Consider the following 22,229-nt stretch of genomic DNA (forward strand, 5'->3'; position numbering starts at 1 on the left):
CAAAAATACCTTTAATTTTACCTCGAACACCATTTGAAATATGCAACTGTAGATCGTCACATTGCCTTTAACCTTAGCGATAAGTAGGGGGCCCGCCAAAGATCCTAGCCTCGCTTCGGGATGTACAGGCGGAAGACCATCTTTTGATGAAAGATGGAAGATGGGGTATATTGTTTTTAACTGATCGACTGACAAATTCTGTCAGTTTAACGACAGTTGCCAAAATTGGCAGAACGGTTAGCTGCGCTAATAAATAACCTACAAAATAAACTAAGTGTTTCGTTAAAATTTCCGGGTTTGCGAAGTGTTCCATTGCAGAAAAAGTTTGGGAAACCCTGCTATAGACTATATAATTTTAAATAATGCGATATTTTAAGAATGTTTGAAATGTTACAAACAGTTTATGCTATTATATTTTGCATTATTATTAATAATAATTATCATATACTTATATATTAATAATAATTATCAAAAATATCATTAAACATAAATTTTATGATTTCTTCCATAAGCCGAAGAATAAAATCAAGCTCTATTCGGAGATCATCTTCTGAACTAAACTCGCATCGATATGGTTGTATAGACTGAGGAAATGATGGTAAGAGAATATGGTGAATATGTCATTACTTCCCATTTATACTGCCTCAGGTTTTGAACTCCTTTATTCCATATGAGGTCTGGTACTATCGTCATGAAAATTCTGTTCAAACTTCTGTTGGCGATGGTTGCCATTTTTCAGCTGATTGCTTGATTGAAAATGATGGCACATATTATATCATTTATTCTGTTCAGTGTTTTCCGCAGTCTATAAAACTATAATATCAATGTGAATGTATTCATTCACGATTTAGTACCTACGAGAAAATAATGTTAGTGAGTACTTTACCTTATTTTAATACTTTGTTTTCCTTTATCCGTAGCTGACGCAGACCATGAAGTATCTAACAGCGGGAGACAGTTCTCGGAAGGGGAAGAAGCTCCTTCTGCAGCAGCTCACAAGGTCCAGATGGCGCTGAACGAGCTAATCTCCATATTACAGAAGAGTTTATACAGGTAAATGTTACGAAATTAATCGAAAATAAATTTCTATGTCATTGTATTTTTTTTTAATTTTACATAAATGCACTGTACCCCTGATCTATGCATATTGATAAGTTGAAGTCATTTCTCGTACAGTATAGGTACAATGTTGTAAAACTCGATAGGTACATAAAATATAATATTGTAGGTAGGAGATTACTTTTAGCCCCATATTTTATACCCCATTTATACGTGCATGGATTTACTGCTGACAGTGCGTATTATCGTGGCCATAACAAGAAAATGCACGTCGTGTAAATATGTATGCAAGTTGCCAGATTGCATGCATGAATCAAAAAAGTTCGGAAGCTTCTGAATGTTCACGTGACAGTTGATTTGTTCGATATCTCCGCCTGCGCAGTAGAACGATAGTGGTGAACCTGCCGGCCAATAAAAATTAACTATACTCATTTTGAGATTGACCGATTTTCACTACCTGTCAAATAGTACCATATAATCACAACAACGCGTCCTTGAAGAATGAGATTGGAGAGACAGTCAACACTTTTACGTGTAAACCGTTATCGTCATGATAGTTTAAAATACGCACTATTGCTGCCAGTAAATCCATGTACGTGTACAGGCACCATAACATTAACAGGATGTTTTCACATTTGACCGGATATTTTGTCCGTCATATCGAGGTTCTACTCTACTTATAAGTAGTTTTGTGCTAAAAGAATACAGTGTGAATTATTAATCGTATGCGTATTGAAACAGTGATACCTAACTACTATCATAATATTATTCTATAATAGTCGTACCTATATACAAATCGGTAGACTTGTACATACAGTCAGTGACGTCCCGAGACAAAATGCCGTCCCTAGACAGTACCAAAATGCCGCCACATTTTTTGTACAGTATTTTGTATCATACTTTCACGACGCCAACATCTAATAAATGTGTTATATGGATACATTACTAACACAATATATACCACTAAATCTAAAATAAATGCCATCTTTGCTTCAATAGACAATATTGCGAGTCTATGGTTTCAGATAGATATATTTAAAAATGTGAAACATGGACCCTTAGTAAAAGAGAGATCCAGAAACTTAGAGTAGCACAACGTGGTATGGAGAGGTGCATGCTGGGCATAACGCGAAAGGACAAAAAGAGGAATGAATGGATAAGGAAGCAGACATGGGTTTGCGATGTAATAGAGTTTATTAAAAGCCTTAAATGGAGATGGGCTAGACACATAGATCGAAAAAGAGACAATCGTTGGACAAATCTAGTCATCCAGTGGTATCCAAGAAGTACAAAACGTCTGCAAGGTAGCTAGAGACCGCTGGATCGATGAAATGATAAAGTTCTGCGGAAGTACGTGGCAACGCAATGCACAGGACCGAGAGAAGTGGAAGCAGCTTGAAGAGGCCTTCATCCTGTAGTGGATATATTCAGGCTGATGATGACTGATGATGATGATGATATTTAAAAATACACCTGACAACTTCAAAACTCGTGAGTGACTAGCAAACATATTTGGATAAAATTTAAATTAGGTAAGTACGTTTCTCTGCTGTTCACCAAGAATGTGACGTCCAAAGGCAACAGAAGTAAACTAGACATCGCGAACCCGCAAAAAAAAAAAATTTTGTTAAAACTTTTATAGTACCTTATTAATACATTTTGATTCCAACCAGTTAGCTGAATTTTTTAATGGAAAGATATTTCCGTTATTACCAAGCTTAGGTAGCTATTTTTCTATATATACCTAACGATTCTCCTCGATTTGCCGCCCTTTGGGTTACTGCCGCCCCCAAGCGACGCTCAATCTTGCCTACCCTCACGAGACGTCACTGCATACAGTTGTAGCAAGTTCGAATCCCGTAATCCACAGCGCGTGGTAAAAAAAAATATCAACGATGCAGCACTTGCTGGACCGCAAAGCACGAACTATCCACTGACCCGATGACACTCAAGCACTTCAGCCATTATTCTGGTTAACAAATACCGCAAGAATTTGCATTGATGGTGTTGCAGATGGAAATTATGCCATTATAGCAGTTCCGACAGTTATTATGTTAATAAGATGGATTGCGATTTTGCCAGCGTTGTTGTGGACAAAAACTACGAAGATGTCATATCATTTAACTAGCAATTGGTACGAAGAGGGCCGGATTAATACCCTCAGGAACCCTAAGCACTTACTACGGAGCCTACACTTAAAACTTATAACTTTCATCATTATTTTTTCACCCATTAGAATATGCCGTTCCTAAGCAGCGCATGACCGGGATATCACTGGTTGAAGCGTTGGGCCGTGGAAAATAGACCCCATTTTAGATATTTAATACAGTCGAACTTTATTACTATCACGGAAATAGTGAGATCTCAGATGTAATGAGGAAACGTTCGTTGACATTAATTTTAGTTTATGATTTTCTCCATACGTTTATTTACTTTTATAACGAACTACTTATCGGGTATACCGAGCAAAATTGTTAACGTATCGATCGTTTAAAAACAATATTTTCGACCCTATGCACTACCGGGCAGTTAACTAGACCGGTGCCGCCGGGATCGGATTACGTTTATGACACTAGTTAAGTGTCTAAGTACCTAATTGGTATTTTCACCGACAAAATTGAAAAAGTATCTACGTATATGGTTGAAATTGCATGTAAAAAATCTAAGCTTTGTGAAGTCAGTAGGTACCTACCAGCGCCGGCGGCTCAGCACTTCATTACAATAAACAACTTCTTTTCTAGTTTATGTATACCATGCTTGTTTCGGGGATTTTTACGATGGTTTTCAGATTTTTTATGTTCTATGCTTAAATAGAACATGGCGCGAAAAATGTTATATAACGAAAAACGAGTAATGCTTATAACGAGCAAATTCAGTCGGTCCCATCTTCCTCGTAATAACCAAGTTCGACTGTATATCGAAAATATGTATGTTTCCGTTGTATTGTTTATGTTTCCAGTGATTTTAGGTACTTGTAGGTCAAAGGCGCTGGTGAGCTTGGAGGCCCCCTATATAAGTGCTTAGTCTTTGACTGTTTTCTTATTTTCTTGTAAAGTAATAAATACTTTAATTTAGAAAAAATTGATCGCTTACCGCAGTGTTTCCCAAAGTAAAGTACGCGTACCCCTGGGGTAAGGGAAGAGTTTGGTGGGGGTACGCGCTGCACCGGGCTTTGGCTGCACCCGATGCAACAAGCATTAATACGACATCAATACAACATCCACGCTAGAAGGTTTATCGCATGTGGAAGAAGAGCAATTGTTGGAATTAGCTTCAGACGGATTCTTGAAAAATAAATATAAAGAGTGAACTTTAACATCATTCTGGTTACAAATGCAACATGTGTATCCATTTTTAACAGAGAAAGTCCTGAAATACATCTTGGCTTTTCCAATTTCATATTATATATTATGTGATGTAGCTTTTTCAGCATTTGTAGACATTAAGTCAAAAAAAGGAACCGGCTTTTGGATGTAGAACCGCATGGGAGCCAAATAAAATTATGATGATCTGTCTCAACATAAACAATTTCATTTTTCTCATTGATTATAAATATAATGAATGTTATTTATAATATAACTTTGATTTATTTTAGTTATATTTAATTATGAATGAATTTTATTTTTCGTTTATTATTATTTTGTTTATGTACTGAAAAAGGGAAAAAATATATATTTTGATTGTTATTAAAGAAGTGCATTTTTTTTGACGAGGGGTACTGAGTGTTAATTGAATGGAAATTCTAAAAAATGGAGAAAAAAGGGTACACAGATGTTGAAAGTTTAGCGGCCACACTGGCCTATCGTAACTCAATTTGGAGAGCACTAATGAGCAAGTATTTATAAAAGTCAATAGTTAAAATGTGTCGCAATTAAGCATGGCAGTCGTGGCATAGTGCTAATGCACAGGGCGCGATACCCAAGCGACGCAGGGTCGTTTCCTGCCGGGTGTCTTACTTTTTTCGAAAAATATTTTTGCTATTAGCTATAGTTTCTCATGAGTGTTTTCAGAATTATGTATGTTCAATAATTAGAATGGTACATTCTTAAATCTTGTGAATTATTCGTTGAATAAAAGAAATAGTTTATTAAAAATAATTTTATTTTTCATTGACAGATCAATGGCGAGAAAGAAGGGCGGCGGGGGCGGACTGGAATCGATCACCATCTCCGCTGGCCAGCAAGGCGGCCACGACAAAAAGAAAAAGAAGAAGAAGAAGCCTGTAAACCTGCACCTCCACCAGGACAAGCCAGAGATGATGATGGAAGAAGACAAAGGTGTCCTCAGAATTCCGGTCAATGATGCATGGAGTCCGGTAGAGGATGCGGAGCTTGAGGGAGTTGCTAAACCCCGCATTAAACGGGGAGGCGATGTCGATAATGACAATGAGGATGACGATGATGATGATGATTCTGAGGAGGGAAGGGATATGGAAGGTAATGGGTTATTGCATGATTATCAAAATAAGTCACCATTCTTATAGTAATATTAAAAGATAGTGACAGACGCCTTGTGGTGTAATTTCGCCTTTGTCATTTTAATATAGAAACATGCTACCACAAACAATTTCAAATTTATAAAGTTATTAATGGACAGTGACGTCCCCAGCAAAAGTGCCGCCCTTAAGTAGACGCAGAAAGCCGTCCGGTTTCATTTTTAATCTCAAATTGGATGCAAAGTTGTTTGGTAGAGTATATGCTTCATAACTTTCACTAGGATGGGCTCTCATAGGCTCTAGGATGAAAATGGTGAAAAATATTCTAAAAATATTCATCCGGCAATATTAATAAGGCCGATAATAATAAATTCGTTGCCTAGGCAACGGAACAATTCTACTATCAAACTTGCGTTTGTATACAGTTGACTGATTCGCAGCTAACCTCATACTGTCGGCACTTTCGTAACGGTGTGTGCGCGCAGCTCTCAATTTCACTTTCTACCAAACGCCCCAAAAGAAGTATACCTTCAAAAAGGTTTCGAAAACATCATTTTCAATTGGCTGCTTATCACAAATCTACGAACTATAGTTTTATCGTAAATACTGAAATCATTTTTTGTATCTGTTCTATAATTGTGTGGAAAAAAATAGCAACACAGACTATAGATAATATGCCCAAATGATTTTAACTATAATATAAATTGCTTTACAGTGAAGTAATGCTTCAATAAATGTTGGAATTTTCGCTAATTTTTAATATCAGTTTTTAATGAGAAAAAAACTTATTCATGTGGCTGGGTAAAATAAAAATAATTGTGATTGAACGTTAGGTAGATATATGAAATACAGCTATATATGTATGGCTTTAATCGACTTAACTTAGTCACTGAGCATAAAGATGTCAATGGTAGGTAATCTAGTCTGGTAGTTGAATTCATTATTACATTTTACAATATAATTAATGACCGAAAAAACTAGTCTATGGTCTTATAAAATAAGAATGCTTATATGTGGAATTATTTAGAAATAAATAGAGCATGTCATATATGACGTTGAATACAAAGCCAAATTAACTGGCCATTAATCGGAGAATTTTCTGTAATGGTTGTTTTTTTTAATTTTATTTTTTTGTGGTTAGATTTGATTGAGATCTGTACTGTGGTGTATTTAGTGATTTAGTCAATGAATAGAGTAATTATGCATGTCTTAAAATAGAAGAATTATGTTGTTAAAGTACATAATAAGAATAAACAAACCTTTATGTATGTTAATTATTGTTGTATAACAGCGTTTCTTAACCTTTTTGATCTGCGAACCAATTTACGGTAAGAATTATATGGCCGGGGTGTAAAACCAAATAAGTGAAAAAAGTCAAAGTGATTCTGCACACTTGTGTATAAACACATAAGTCAAATACTGATAGTATGGTGTTATAATACAAATGAACACAACCACATAAGTTATTTCCCTCTGAAAAGCGGGGTGTAAAAACACATAAGTCTGACTTATGTGATTATGAACAAAATTTTAAATTTTAAGTGGCACCAACGGATGACTTATGGTGTTAGTCGTCATTAGAAAGTTCATTTAGTAGAGTGTAGTATTGATGTTCTGAACTCATAAAAGGCGTGGAAACTATTTAAATTGATTAATACGTTATACTTAAATACAAAATAATGACAGAGAGATAAAAAACGGTAATAATTTTATTTTGGCTCGCGCTGACAAAAAAATATTTTATTTTAATAATACTAAATAAAGTTTTGGTAAACAACACTTGATTCTATTAATGTAAACTTTGGCTTTGGATAAGCTTTGAAAGCTCATCAAAGTTTGATGTTATATTAGACAGGCTGCAACTTAGGTTTGCCAGAATATTGTATTCAATACAATATTCTTGCCAGCATGTATATTATAAATGCTGGTAAGAATTTTGTTTTGTTAAGAATATTTCATGACCCACTAAATATACCAATCGACCCAACTTTGGATCGCGAACCTTAGGTTAAGAAACGCTGTTATATAATAATATTGTGAAGTTACTGCCAAAAGTCTCTAAATCATGTTATGAAGTAATTACAATTTGAGAAATTCACATGCCCTCTAAAATCAGGCATAATGCTAATTTATTTGTGCTTTTTTGCATGTATCGGATGACTTTGAATTAATTTTCTAGCATACATATTTATATATTGACACACAATCCGTTGTTAACTCTAAATACCTAAATTATAGACTTAATTAGCACTACCATCATGATTTGCAATTCAATGTCTTGGCCTCAATATGGGGTCGGCCTTAAATCATAAGTGGTTACGTGTGCCCCAACATTGACAGTGCGCTTCGTAAATTATGTTGCACGTCAACCCAAGATCGCATTGAAATGTTAATATTGATTTTTTAAATTATTTCATTCCATTTTACGGCCCACATGCTCCACGTAGGTAAAAATGGAGCTTTTATAGTATTTTCAAAGCATAAGCCTGGACATTCCTTAAACGGTGTAGATAATCTATTTATATAATTTTGAAACCTTATTGTCCTTTATATTTATTTTAAACATTTTATGACTGCATAAAGTATTTTTATTACATACATAGTATTCTTTTAAACCTCTCAATCTAATGTTTTAGAATATAGTTATATTTCAGTACATCCATGTGCAGTGGTGCTAAGATTTTTTAGGTTTATTAATTTTTAAACGCATTTATAAAACCATTAGTAATATTGTTGTTAACATTACATACTGAAATATTTACGATAAAAAATTATATTTATAATTTCTGTTATCCCAAATTTGACAAGAATTAGACATTTTATTATTCAAACAATGGGCACGATTAACACATTTGAAGATAATTTTAAAGATACTGATTATAAGCTGTGTCTTTGATCATTCAAATGTAATAAAACATCTTACGAATAATGATTGTTTTATAATAATTATTGACCTAAGAATAAGGTACCTAGTATTTTTTTGAAATACGCCAAATCTTTTGTCAAAACCCTCGACATTGTATATAGCTAGTAAATAATACGCTTTATCGCCGATATTTTCAGACGGACGAGGCAAGAAGAAAAAGAAGAAGAAGGCCATCTTGAAACTGCTTCTTCTTGGCGCCGTCTTGAAAGCCAAGATCGGCCTGCTTCTTCAAGTGCTGTCTACGCATCTCCAAGTCAAATTCTTCGCAATTGCTCTAGCTGGACTCGCACTCAACATCGCCAGGTTCTGGTTGGATCTAAAGAAAGGACACCAGCCGCAGAAGGTTAGTGTTTATCCAAATACCTACTATATATTAATTTTTTATATGGCGTAGGTATTTGTTTTATTATTAATGTAGACTTAACTAATTACCTACCAGCTACAGGTGAATGTTTAGAATCCCTACAAGTAATATTCAATAAATAGTGCATGCATATTTCGTGTCCAGAAAATTGTACGTAGGTATACAGTTCACCGCGAGCTGTTGTGCATAGCTACTTCATCATAAGATTCAGTTTATATAATTGAATACGTATCCTTATTGGAATATGACTTTTGCCGCTCGGGTGTCTCCTTGTAAACCTCAGTACCAATAATAATTACAAGATAAAAAGAACTTTTTATATACCACGTTTTTAAATTTTCTGTTGAATCATATAAACTTGACAATTCTATGTTTTAATAAATACTTTTTTTTTGTACTTGATAGAAATACTGAATAAATATGGAATACTGAAATGTCATTTTGACATTTCATATTGATTTCTATAGTAACGCACGTATATATTAATAATTTAGTTTCTAGGACCCCTTTAACAACCAATAATAGTGTTTTACTTATTTATTACGAATTTTTTCCGAATCATACAAAACATAATTAACTGAAAATGAATTCAATTCTGCTTAAAGATGGCCAAAAGTATTAAAAGAATGCACTGTCGTCGTGTTCTGATATATTCTAAAAGTTTCAAATGTCTAGCTAGTCGAGAAGTTAGTTAAAAATGTTCAATCGTAAAATACAAATCTTGGACAAACAAGAAAAAATTTGTACTGGACACACAAGAAAAAATCTGTACCGGACAAATAAGAATACGAGCTAATAAAAACGTGGTAATAATATATTGTATAAATATATCCTAATCGATTTAAGTTTTGTACCATTTCACTTGAGTCATTTTTCGCGACCCGGGTTTCGCCTTTTGGCATCTTCGGACACTACGTACACTCACCAAAACGCAAATATACAATGACAACGAATACAATTAACTCTAACTTAATATAACAAATCAATACAATAAAGTTGGTAAAAACTTTATCACCTACCTATTAAGTCAAAGATCACAATAAAAAAAATATAACTAACAAACTATGAATACTAATAGGTTGAAGTATTGTACTATTCCATTTGAGTCGTTATTTGCGACCCGGGTTTCGCCTTTCGGCATCTTCAGGCTCAGTATACACTCACCAAAGGTAAACACACACTGACAACGCACACCCTTAACTCTAGCTTATATAATAAATCAAACAATTAAGTAGGTAAAAACTCCATTACCTACCTATCAAGTCAAAGGTCACAAAAATTTAACAAAAAAATTATGAATAGTTGAAATGTCAGTAAAAAACCTAATTAGTAAAAACCCTATCTTATTAATAACAATACACTCGATAGCATATTATAATAAATCGTCAAAGCCTAATAATAAATCGTTATTCTTTATAAACAATAAAAATGCTACACTCAAGAGGTGTAAATCCTCAATTCTAGGAAGATGCCGAAAGGAGAAACCCGGGTCGCAAATAACGACTCAAATGGAATAGTACAAAACTTAAATCCATTAGAATTTAAATTCAAATTCCATCAAGTACCTTCCGTCGATAGTATTAATATAATAAACTATGAATAGTTGAAGTGTTTGTAAAAAACCCCTACATTGTCAGTATTAATACATTCGATAAGCATTATGTAAATCGTCAAAACCTAATAATAGATCATTAGTAATTATAATCAATAATAATACTACACTTAAGAGGTCCATTCTGGAAACAATGGCCGTCGAATTAGAATTTAAATTCATATTCCATCAAGTACCTTCGGTCGATAGTATTAATATTATCAATATATCCGTTATCATTTGATCATAATATTCATTAAAATCAACAATTACATTACGTTTGGTTTAGTTACTCGTAGTCTGGTGTAGGTAAAAAAACTGTAATTATACTATTCAGTTATAAATCAGATTCAAAGCATATTGTCAAGTGCAGGCATACGCTTTTCAATTTTACAGTAAGCAGAAAAATATTCTTCAAGTGTTAAAAGCCTATTTGCGTAATTTAAATGGAAATTGTTCATATTAACAGTTAGTCACACCTCTAGCTGCACAGCCTACTTGCTTTTGTTTGTTTAATTGATTTTAACCTCAAAACAGATAGCGGAAATGATTCATTGCGTTAAATTCAATTAAACTATACGCAGTGGACTAGTAAGGGGTTGTGGAGCGGTGCAGCTGCTCCGGGCGCAGTCCAGATGGGGACGCAGCGTTCAAAAATAAAAAAAATAAACATTTTTGGTATGTCGAGATCAAGATTCAGAATCACTGGTCAAAGAAATGTTTTTCATAATATTATTAATAAAATAATTATGTGTATATTTTAACTATCAGAAAAATCGACGAAATACGTAAGTATATAAAAAGCATATAATAGTTATTGCAATGTCCATGTTCGAAACTTCTGGCTGGCTATATCGAAAAAAACTAGTTTGCATCGGACGAGATCAGTGAAGGGCTTAGGGACGTGGAAGCCCGAGGCACTGACTGATTTTAACGTTTAAAATAAACAGCGTCAATTTCAACCATCGACGTACCTAGTAATTAATAATATTATATCAATATATTTCTTTCCAAGTTATGCTTTGAGTATTATTTTATACTCAGTTGGGAAGAAATGCACATTTTTTTAAGATGTTGATATATTGTTGGCCCCCTTTTATAAGTTTTGGCGAAACGTTTGAGATATATGCGTCAAATAGAAACTGTTCAGATCTCATGGTATGTGGGAGGGGTGGAAGGTGGGTTCTATTAGGTTGACTGAAAAGCGACTGTGGGCGAAACAAGTCCTCTTTGTAATGCTTGCTTGTATACTGGTAGATTAAGGTAGGCGCCATCAATATCCGTTGATGATTCATGATTTATGCTCTCAGTACAAGAGTATGTGGCATTGATATAATATGTGGCTGCCATCATAGTCCCAGATCTCAATTATAATATTGTTTATTAAATATTCATTTTTCACGTAGAATCAGTCAGTACCTATATATAATATGGTTTCGTAATGTTATGAGATAACGGATCTGCAAATTCATAAAATTACATTTTCATATTATTTCAACATAATTTCAAAATATTATTTAATAGTGTAAATATGTATAAATAGCGGCTCAGAATCGATTGGACATCAGACTCGATTACAAGTTTTCGTCAAAAATACATCGCACCGAACTACCGTTATATTTATTATACCTATTTCATCGATCAGTGGCGCACCCAGGATTTAAAATTGGAGGGGGCCCAAAGAGGAGAATGTAAATTAGTCCCATGGGCTCCTTTTCTTCTCCACAGACTAATTTCTCGTTTATCGGTCTTTTGTCTATTGCACTCGATGCACCTACACGATGGTCCCCACATCCTGAAACGGGCCTTCAGGCTAGGATATTTGGCGGGCCCCCTACCTACCGCTAAGATTAAAGGCAGTGTGAAACATTACATTAACGTTTTTTAAATTGTGTTTTAGTTCAAATTAAGTTACTTATACAGTGAATTATTGGCGATTTTTAATACATCTACTTTAATAATGGAGCTGTCGAGTATCGACACATAATAATCAAAAAATATATTGCACAATTATATAATTGAAAATGTTCATGGTCATTAAGTATAATAGCGCCGCAGGCGACTTTTTTTTGCTATTAAAGCTAATTTATGATATGTGTTTATCTCACTTGTCTGGTCAACCTGACACGCCGGGCCCCCCACGGCCCGGGCCCCCAGGCTAAAGCCCTGTTAGCCCTCCCCAGCCATGACCGTGTTATTTGTCTAAGCCCAAGGTATAGTTTATTGGCTTTCAATTTCAATGTTTAAAATCATTCTGATAATTTTCATGTTTGGGGGGTGCCAGGGCCCCTTGCCCCCCCATCCCCCTGGGTGCGCCACTGGCATCGATTGTACCATTGTAGTTATTTGAAACAGTAAATATCTCATCTGCAATACCCATCTTTCGCCGAACCAAAGAATACCATATGAATACCACAAGAGAATAAATACTACATAATATATCAATGATTTATCCCCATCTACTGTGTCAGCTAAGATTCTGGTTTATGAGAACAGAACACGCTCTCTCTTTTTTGAATGTTGCTCCATATTTATTTTTATGACATTTCAGAAGTCATTTTCAAATTAATGTTAATCACATTCCAACTAATCACATCCGACTTTCTTTGTAAAATATGGAAATCTGCAGGCTGATTAAGGATTTATTAAATTCGATTCTAGTTTATGGAATGCTAATTCGAAACTAATGCAATGCTCAAATAAACGATCTTTATTTATAGCTATAACCTATTTACAGTAGTAGGTATATCATATTTATGTATTGAGGTACCTATTATAATTGTGACAATAAGTTAGCCGTCTAAACTGTCAAAACTGTTTTTCTCGCTCTAAAAGTTAACACAGCCAAGAGAGGTACTATTATAACATGGCATTTTTTGACAATTCAGACGGTTAAACCAGCTGTTGGGCCCATCAGACCGTCCGACCTGGTCGCCACAAAGGCCAATTTTATTGCATTTAGAAAATTTGCGGCGTCATACTGCCAACGTGAAGATCTCTTCACTAAAAGTGTTCGATAGTTTTGTATTAGCTTTAATTTGTTACTTACTACAATTTTTAATATTGCCTCTACATGTTCATCTGTCCCATGGGTACCCTAACTTAAAGTCCTGTAAATTCAGTCAAACCATATTTGAGTGCACGAGTGACCTTAGTCTTGCGTAACTGCTCCTGAGACATTCCCAGTCATAAAAAAAATGATGCTTCACATCAAACGTAGGGTAGGGTGGTTTAGTGGGGCCATTAACTTCTTATAGTTCAGACGGTTAACTTATTGTATCAATTAACCACCTCAATACATAAATATGATAAACTACCCTCGATAGCCGCCGATAGCAGCCTTGTGTATAGAATAGATGTGCAGGTATCGACACTTTTCTTTCGATATGATGACTCTTGTAGTATACATTATGAATAAGCCGCAAGCTCCATATTGTGTTAGATCAGTCTTTCTCAAAGTGGGCGATAACGCCCCCTCGTGGGCGCTGAAGGCTTTGAGGGGGGCAGTAGAAGGCTCAAAGAAAATTAGGGACGTTAAGGAATCTAGAGGGGCGATTGCAGACAAATTCTATCTATAAAAATCCGACGGAATCTAGACACGACACCACTTGAGATGCGATTTACTACTCGTATAGACTCGTATAGTCCCGTATAGACGGTTAAATTAGAGTCGCTTACGCCAATGACATTAAATGGACGAAGCATCTGGATAAAAAATGACACTCACTTTTTTGACGGGTCTGCCGAATGGCATAATCTGTCATAACGCCATTACAATAAAGGTGATATTGCTATAAATTCCTGATGCTCTTTGTCGGGTCTGCCGAATGGTTCGGTTCGAACGGGTTCGCTCAAATGAACATTGACACTAGAAACACTGTTCTAACGCCATTACAATAAAGGTCATATTGCTATAAATTCCCGATGCGTGATATCGCATAATGTGACTTTGAATTGTGAATAGTGAAATGTGAATTGCGTGACGTCTACCTATACATGTGCGAATGTCGCTATGCGCGAATTTACTTGCTAGCTACTGTATTGAGTGCGTTTTCCATTAATAATATCATTGGCTTACGCATATAATAATGTAAATGCAGCTTTATATTTTATTTACGTAGTCCATGGCTAAGTTAATTAAATAAAATAGTGTGTGATTTCCGATATTTTTTCATATACTTAACATTTTTCGGTCGATCGCGATGATCCCATCCCTATCCGAAATTCTTGAGATGCGATGTTAGGCTTGTATGCTTGGAATCCCGTATAGACGGAAAAACTTCGAAATATGATTGAGTATGAGTTTTATTTCCTCTCATTGAAACATTCTTTATAAGATATTGGATAAAATAGGATATGGATCACACCATATGTATCCTATCCATATAATAATCCATGTTTAAAAATTATATTTGTAATAACTGTTTTTAAGATACGCAACAGATGGTACCTAATGTAAAAATGTAAGTAAAAACATTTGGGGGGGGGCACTAGATTTTTTGGTACTGTTCGGATATCATGAATAAGCTGGATTATTTGTTAGTTTGGGTTAGTTTAGGTTAGGTTATGTTGGGTTAGGTTTGGTTAGGTTAACCTAACAAATAATCCAGTTTATCGGCTATTTTCAAAATTTGTTTTCCGCTGTATTCCTGATAACCGAACAGTACCGATTTTTTTTAAGTCTCAAAGTGAGCGGTGGTCGAAATAAGTTTGAGAACCTGTGTGTTAGATTAATATATTCCTACCAAATAGCTATATTATATTCACACAATATTTGTAATTGGGTACATAAACAATAATTAATTCATAGTAATATTTAATGATGTCACTATTTTCTCACGTTATAGTTTCGTTGCTACGGTTTTAATAATAAACCAATTCGCGCCATTCGTGGCAATAGTCATATTGAGTTTATATAATTCTTGTATTCAAAATATCTTTACGAATCAGGCAGTATGTAAAAAACAAACAAACACTAAAAAATGCTAACAATATAACTATTTCTGTATTTGTAATATGCATAAGAAGTGCCCCGGGCATCCACGTACCTACTGAACCACCATTATGTCAAGATATACGCCAAAGTCACGTCTCGTTGGTGGTAGACAGTGATACTCTCCAGTAGTGGTTTTGAATTACTTAGGCAACTTCCTGAAGCCTAACCTAGACTACTATACTTAATTAATTAAGCCCGAAAATAAATTGTACAATCGTTTGCAAACTTTTGCCTTAACGCAAATGCACGTGTACCTACAATCAATTATGGTTCAGCGATACTTCGCGCATGTCCACACCTGTTAAGATCGCTATCAAATTAAATGTAATTTGGACAGTCCATATCGTACAAATTTACGTGCTAATCGAAACAGACTTCACGTGATACAATTCGTCGCCACTTCTGATGAAATGGTAAACAAATCAGTGGTGATTTTCCTTGACGCAGATGAAGCAATAGATTCGGCATAAGAATTAAAAGGGAGCCTCCATACTGTTCAAACTAGTCATACAATTAATATATTACACTTAAATCTTAAATGTATGTAGTTTTTTTATAAAGTATTACCCAAAGTATAAAAAAAATCCCTGCAACTAAAAACAAAAGGGGTGTATAACATAAGAACATTATTAACATAAACCCGCCACTGGTCCTTATTATAAAAACACTAATATAAAATGTTTGTACACAGTTTTTATACATATTTAATAGGTTTTTATGCAATGTTTATTTGCTTATCTCTTCTTGGTCGTGCACTCATGGCTGAGGATCGTGACCACATTTAAATTTCGCCATCCTTTGAGCGACCAAGACTTTCCATCCTTCTCGATCTTCCGCTTCTCTCAGGGCAGAATGGATGGTGCCTCCAATCAGCTTTTTCACTTGGTCGCTCCATCGCGCAGACGCTCTTCCTCTGCTTTGCCTTCCCTGGAGCCTACCCAAAACTACCAGTCTCTCCAGGTTGTCCGGTCCGCGCCTGACAATGTGTCCAAAAAACTGCAGAATTCTTTTCAGACATATCGTCGAGAGCCGTTCCTTTATCTTACGTCTCTGGATGATTGACTGGTTCGTCCTGTGCTCCGTCCAAGAAATGCGAAGCATTCGGCGCCAACACCACATCTCAAAGGCATCAATTGCCTTCCGTTCTCTTGCCTTCAGGGTCCACGACTCGACTCTGTATAGGAATATCGAGAACACTAATGTTTGCACAAGCATCATTTTTGTGGCAATCGAAATTCCCCGATCCTTCCATAAGGCGTGTAAGGTAAGGCGTGTCATCGCACTTTTTGCAATTTGTGTGCGCCTTCTTATTTCCGCTTCGCTCCGCTTCTTATAGGCAGGGATAATATAGCGAGGGTGTACTTTCAAAGTTAACTTGTTCCACTATATATGTCAAAAGTGAGTTATGAATGCCAGAATTTAAAGACATCTAATAGCATCCAATCCAGTAGAAAAATCAACTTCAAAATCGGTGTTAGTTACAAAATTAACTTATTCTAATACTAAAAACGTGTTTAAGATCAGTACGACGTTAACGCACCACCCGTTATACCCCTCTAAACAGAGAATTTGCAATACAATGCATTTAAAGTTAGTATCAAATCTTTGTTACTGACCTAGGATTTGAATGAGGAAAAAATTCTCTTTACTAAGAAACTCTTCATTTTCTATTCTATCAGTATTCGTTTTTAAAAACATGTTTTTATTCTTACCACAGTATACTTACCTAAATATTGGATAAAACTATAAACACGAATAAATCATCCGCAGCAACCGTTGTAATTTTCAAATTATCGACCATGCTAAAAAACGTGCTGGGTTGCCTCTCACCACTCTGCCGTACAACCAACCAACAACGTGATATGTTTAATTAACCCGGTTAGTATCGGCAGTATAACAACAGCATATCTCTCATAATAATACATAAACATTATTAATTTCGTAATATATATGCATATACTGCGTTATTCGCGGATCGAAACGATATTTATAACCAATACGACATACTAACGGAAGCGATTATCATTTATATGACCGAGTAAACCAATTATTAAGCTTTATAGTAAACTTGAGAGAATCGTAAAAAATGGTAAGCGGAGAAAACAGGACATGAACAAACAGAACGTTGACAAAACAGAACAGTGACAAAATAGAACGGGCAGAGGAAAAATAAAACAATCATTATGTCGTACGTATTTATTTATTAATTAAATACTTATAAAACTTAAGTTTATAAACGATATATCATCGTCATCAGCCTGAATCTATCCACTGCTGGATGAAGGCCTCTCCAAGCTGACTCCACTTCTCTCGGTCCTGTGCGTTGCGTTGCCACGTACTTCCGCAGAACTTTATCATTTCATCGATCCAGCCTCTAGGTCTACCTTGCGGACGTTTTGTACCTCTTGGACACCAATGGATGACTAAATTTGTCCAACGATTGTCCCTTCATCGAGCTATGTGTCAAACCCATCTCCATTTGAGGTTTTAACGAACTCTATCACCATGACCCCCACATCTTGAAGCGGGCCCCCAAACCGGGATCTTTGGCGGGCCCCCTTCCTATCGCTAGGGTTAAAGGCAGTGGAACTTTTTACAGAATCGTTTTCTAAATGTTGTTTCAGGTAAAATTAAAGGTACATACTCCGTGTATTTTCACCGATTTTTTTGTATTGTTGAATAAATTCATTTGAATCACGGAGTCGTCGATTATCGACACACAATAATCAAAAATTGCATTACACAAGACTTTTTTCCGCATTAAGGCAAATTTGTGATGTGTGTTTATCTCAATTATCAGGTCAACCCACCACGCCGGGCCCCCCCAGAGCCCTGTCAGCCCCCCTTTGTGGGGGCCATGTCTATCACATCGCAAACCCCTGTCTGCTTCTTTCCTTCCTCTTTTTGTCCTTTCGCTCCATACGTCGTTGTGCTACTCTAAGTTTCTGGATCTCGCTTTTACTTAGGGTCCATGTTTCACACGCATATGTGATTACGGGAAGCACACACGGGTTGAACACTTTGCGGTTTAGGCACAGCGGAAAGTCACTTTTGAAAACATTATTCAGGCGGCCAAAAGCACTCCAGCCTAGCTTTACTCTGCGAACAATTTCATCAGATATACATCCATCTATAGACAATTGTTTTCCCAATATATATATAAATAATTAATATATAGGATCACTGCATGTTGGCCATTCGGCGTAAAAACCTTAGTTTATCTGCTTGATTTTTATAATTATGCACAACTCGACAGTATTATTAAACTCATTATTTTGTTGTACCTAGTCACCCAAGCATTTTGAACACATTAGATTGATTAAGACGAGATATACCTAGCTTGCCGGCAACACCGAGCTGAGTCCCGTTTAATTGAGGCTTTCCAGCGATTAGAAATGCAGAAATTATATGATTTGATTTTTTACGGCGTATTGAAAATCTGTATTATTAAAAATGTATACAACATATTATAGAGACATGACAATTTCAATATTAAATGTTACATTTTTCCTGTAAGGTCATAGTTATTTTATCGATGTCCTGTTTTGTCACTGTTCTGTTTATTCATGGAACCGTACAAATGGATGGTTTCAACTTGGGATTACAATACCGGTATTCCAATATTTATCAATACCGAAATACCAGTTTTAAAATCCAAAACACCGGAATTTTTGTTAAGTCATTGGACGCTAAAGACGCATCTAGCGCGTAACGATCAGGTGGCCATTCGACATAATTAGCATGCTACTTAAATGTGGTAATTAAAAAGTAATTATCTAATCAGCAGTCAATGTGTTTTAAGAAACCACACTAGTTTACATTTAAAAATGAATTTAATGTTATTTCTTAATTACTTTGTACTAGGGAATCCAATCCCGAGCCAAAATTCTGATCCCAGGATTTTGGGATTACAATTTGGCAATCCCGGGATTTCGGGACTGGTCCCGGGATTGGCATTTTTTCCATTGTTAATATAAAAAAAATATATTTACAAATAACATCGATAAAATCGGTCAAAAATAAATCTAGTATAATTTATACTATTTAAGACATTTATAACAATAATTGTTAATATTGTATACGTTCAATCTTGGAAATACATAAGTTTAATGGAGTAAGTAATTTGTAATATAAATAATAATGTGAATTTAATATGAGATTGCAGTTACTGATAGTAAAGCAAATCATGGTGTACTTATGGCCTTTCCGCTTCATAAATCTAATTATTCAGCCAAATATGAAACTGCCGTAAAATGTACGAGATCATCGTGGAATTACTTTGTTAATAGTGTGAAGCATTGTTTTTTTTTTCCAATCTTTCTCATTTTTATTAATTTATGTGAAAAATAAAATGAATCGGCAACTTACAGATGGTTATAAACTTATAGGTCACAAGGTTTATACTTCATTCAAACTCAGTTTATTTCTAATGATTTGTTATTAAAAGTATTTTTTCTGTTCTATTTTCGTTTATATTTTATTTTCCATGAAAATTGATAAAAAAATCAATCCCGAATGTTTCGGGATTATGTTTATCAATCCCGGGATTCATAGGTATCGAAAATAGCTCGGGATCCCGGGATTGGAATCCCTATTTTGTACTTTATTGCCTATTAAATTGAGTGTATAAAATTATGTACTGCCAACATGCAAATATATTGACTGAATCCAACAGAGGTGAAATAATAATAAAACAAAATTCATCAAATATACCTAATTATGAAATTGTCGCTATAAATTAACATAATACTATTTCGAAATAGAAAACATTCGTGAAAATGTTCAATTATTCAAACCTTTTTTTGCGGGGCTCCTAATCTATGATAACTTGTTAGGTTAAGTTAGGTTACTAACTCTACAATAATTCCGAGTCACGGAGGCCTCTTAATAGATTTGTTTGAATGTTATCCACTTGCTCTAACTATTAGGTCCATACTCTATATCCATGTATATGACTTCGGACTCGAACCAAAGACCAACGACTTCATAAGCGCACACATTACCGTTCAAACATCGCGTGTATTTAATTACACCCAATTAATTAAACAATACATTTTGAAAGGTATATAATTGACATGCAACTAATACCCTCACATTATGAAGCCATTTTCTAATCGTGATTCGTGAACCTTGAACTGGAGATTACTCTGAAGAAAGTTGTCCAAAGTACAGCATCAAAGAGCAATCGGGTGAAATCGAAATAATGATACCTTGCCCATATATTCACCCACATTACAGTGTGCCCAATACAATATTCACTTCATCTTTGAACGTTTATTATTTTACAAGAAATCGAACTTGGGTCGTTTCTGAACTCACGTACATAGTTATATTTTATATTATAATATGCACAATAGAAAATCAATAACTGGATGGATAATAGAAATCATAGCTTAATACGCGATTTTGAATAAATAACAAATGGTGTACTATAATAGAATACGAGTCCTTTGAATACAAATTATTTTTAATCGGCACCCACTATATTGTTAATGATTTTTTTAAAGAAAATTTAATATTCGCATTATAACTTCACAGTGGAAAAAATATTATATAGGTCAGTGCCGAAGGTTGGAGGTAAGCTGTTAAGATCCGACATAAATAGTGCACACTAAACTTTGACAGTCAAACGTATTTGTTTTCATTGAACTAATACTACAATGTGCACATAGTATTTGTCAGTTTTTAAATTTCAATTAAACCCTGCCTAATCCATAATCGATAAAAAATAATATTCTTCTATCTATAAAATATCTAAAATTATACCATTAAAGCATACATAATTTTGAATATTTTATACATAAACGAATATTTTTTTGATTATTATATATGATATAATGTTTGAGGCTTTCACGGTTGTTTTTTATCAAAGTTGTTGGGTTTCCACCGTGTGTCCTTCTTCCTTCTTTACTGGCCATTATCATCTTACATGCAATACATACATTTTCATCATAAAACATATCATCTCTTGATAATGGCCTCTGCAACGAGCCCGAAACGTCGAGTAAAGAAGGAAGAAGGAGACATGGTGGAAACCCAAAAATATACTACGATTATATATGGTGGCTTTATTTACTCAGGGTTTAATTGAATTTTAAAACTAATCAACACAATCAGTAATGTGTAGTCTTGGTTCAATGAAAACAAATACGTATGCCTGACAACGTTTTGTGTGCATTATTTATTTCGGATCTAAACAGCCTACCTCCACCCCTCCCACCAGCAGCTGCTCTTATCAATTAGTTACAAACCTAAGTGGCAGCATCCCAACAAGCAAAACTCACCGCACGCTACTGGTATGTCGATAGTTATGTCAATATGTAATATTGCATAATATTACCGGCAATTTAGTTCACACTGCCAAGGTTATAATCAGCTGTTATTCTTCTATTATTTTTCTCTTCAAAATTCCGTCCAAAATCTCGTTGAAAGTTTTTTTTACACCTTGCTGCAGCTACTCACTCACATAACTGTAAAGGCATAACATATCACTACATCCTTGACCAGATCGAGACCAAGAAAAATATGCCTTCAACGAATCCCATCGCACATGGGTATTGAGGGCAATGAAAAGGCGGATGATCTGGCAAAGAATACCTGGACTGGAATGAGGCCACAAAGAAAATGTGCCAAAGCATGTGGATAGATTTTCAACACATGGCATCCCTAGAAAAGGGGAAATGGATTAAGTTCTTTCTACCATCTCCACGTTTGGTCACGTGGTTGGTGTATTCTCATTTGAAGAGAAATGAGCTTAAGCTGATACTGAGGCTAAGAACAGGTCACACAATGGGTAAAAGATTTGATGTCCTCATGGAACGAAGCGATTCGCAGCTCTTCGATGAATGTAGTGTTTTG

At 35.1% G+C, this 22,229-nt stretch overlaps 1 protein-coding gene across 1 annotated transcript in view; it reads left to right on the top strand.

Annotated features, from left to right (window-relative positions):
- Window positions 1-22,229, top strand: part of LOC147074766 (uncharacterized) — a 61,346-nt gene that overhangs the window by 31,579 nt on the left and 7,538 nt on the right. Inside the window, exons 3-5 of the mRNA XM_085943246.1 lie at window positions 921-1,053; window positions 5,176-5,495; window positions 8,558-8,763. Of these exons, the coding sequence (XP_085799372.1) occupies window positions 921-1,053; window positions 5,176-5,495; window positions 8,558-8,763 (659 nt within the window). The remainder of the gene's footprint in view (window positions 1-920; window positions 1,054-5,175; window positions 5,496-8,557; window positions 8,764-22,229) is intronic.

The sequence above is a fragment of the Rhyacophila brunnea genome, unplaced genomic scaffold (genome assembly GCF_057557595.1).
Source record: "Rhyacophila brunnea isolate RB1 unplaced genomic scaffold, BYU_Rbru_1.0 scaffold_15, whole genome shotgun sequence".
Lineage (NCBI taxonomy): Eukaryota > Metazoa > Arthropoda > Insecta > Trichoptera > Rhyacophilidae > Rhyacophila > Rhyacophila brunnea.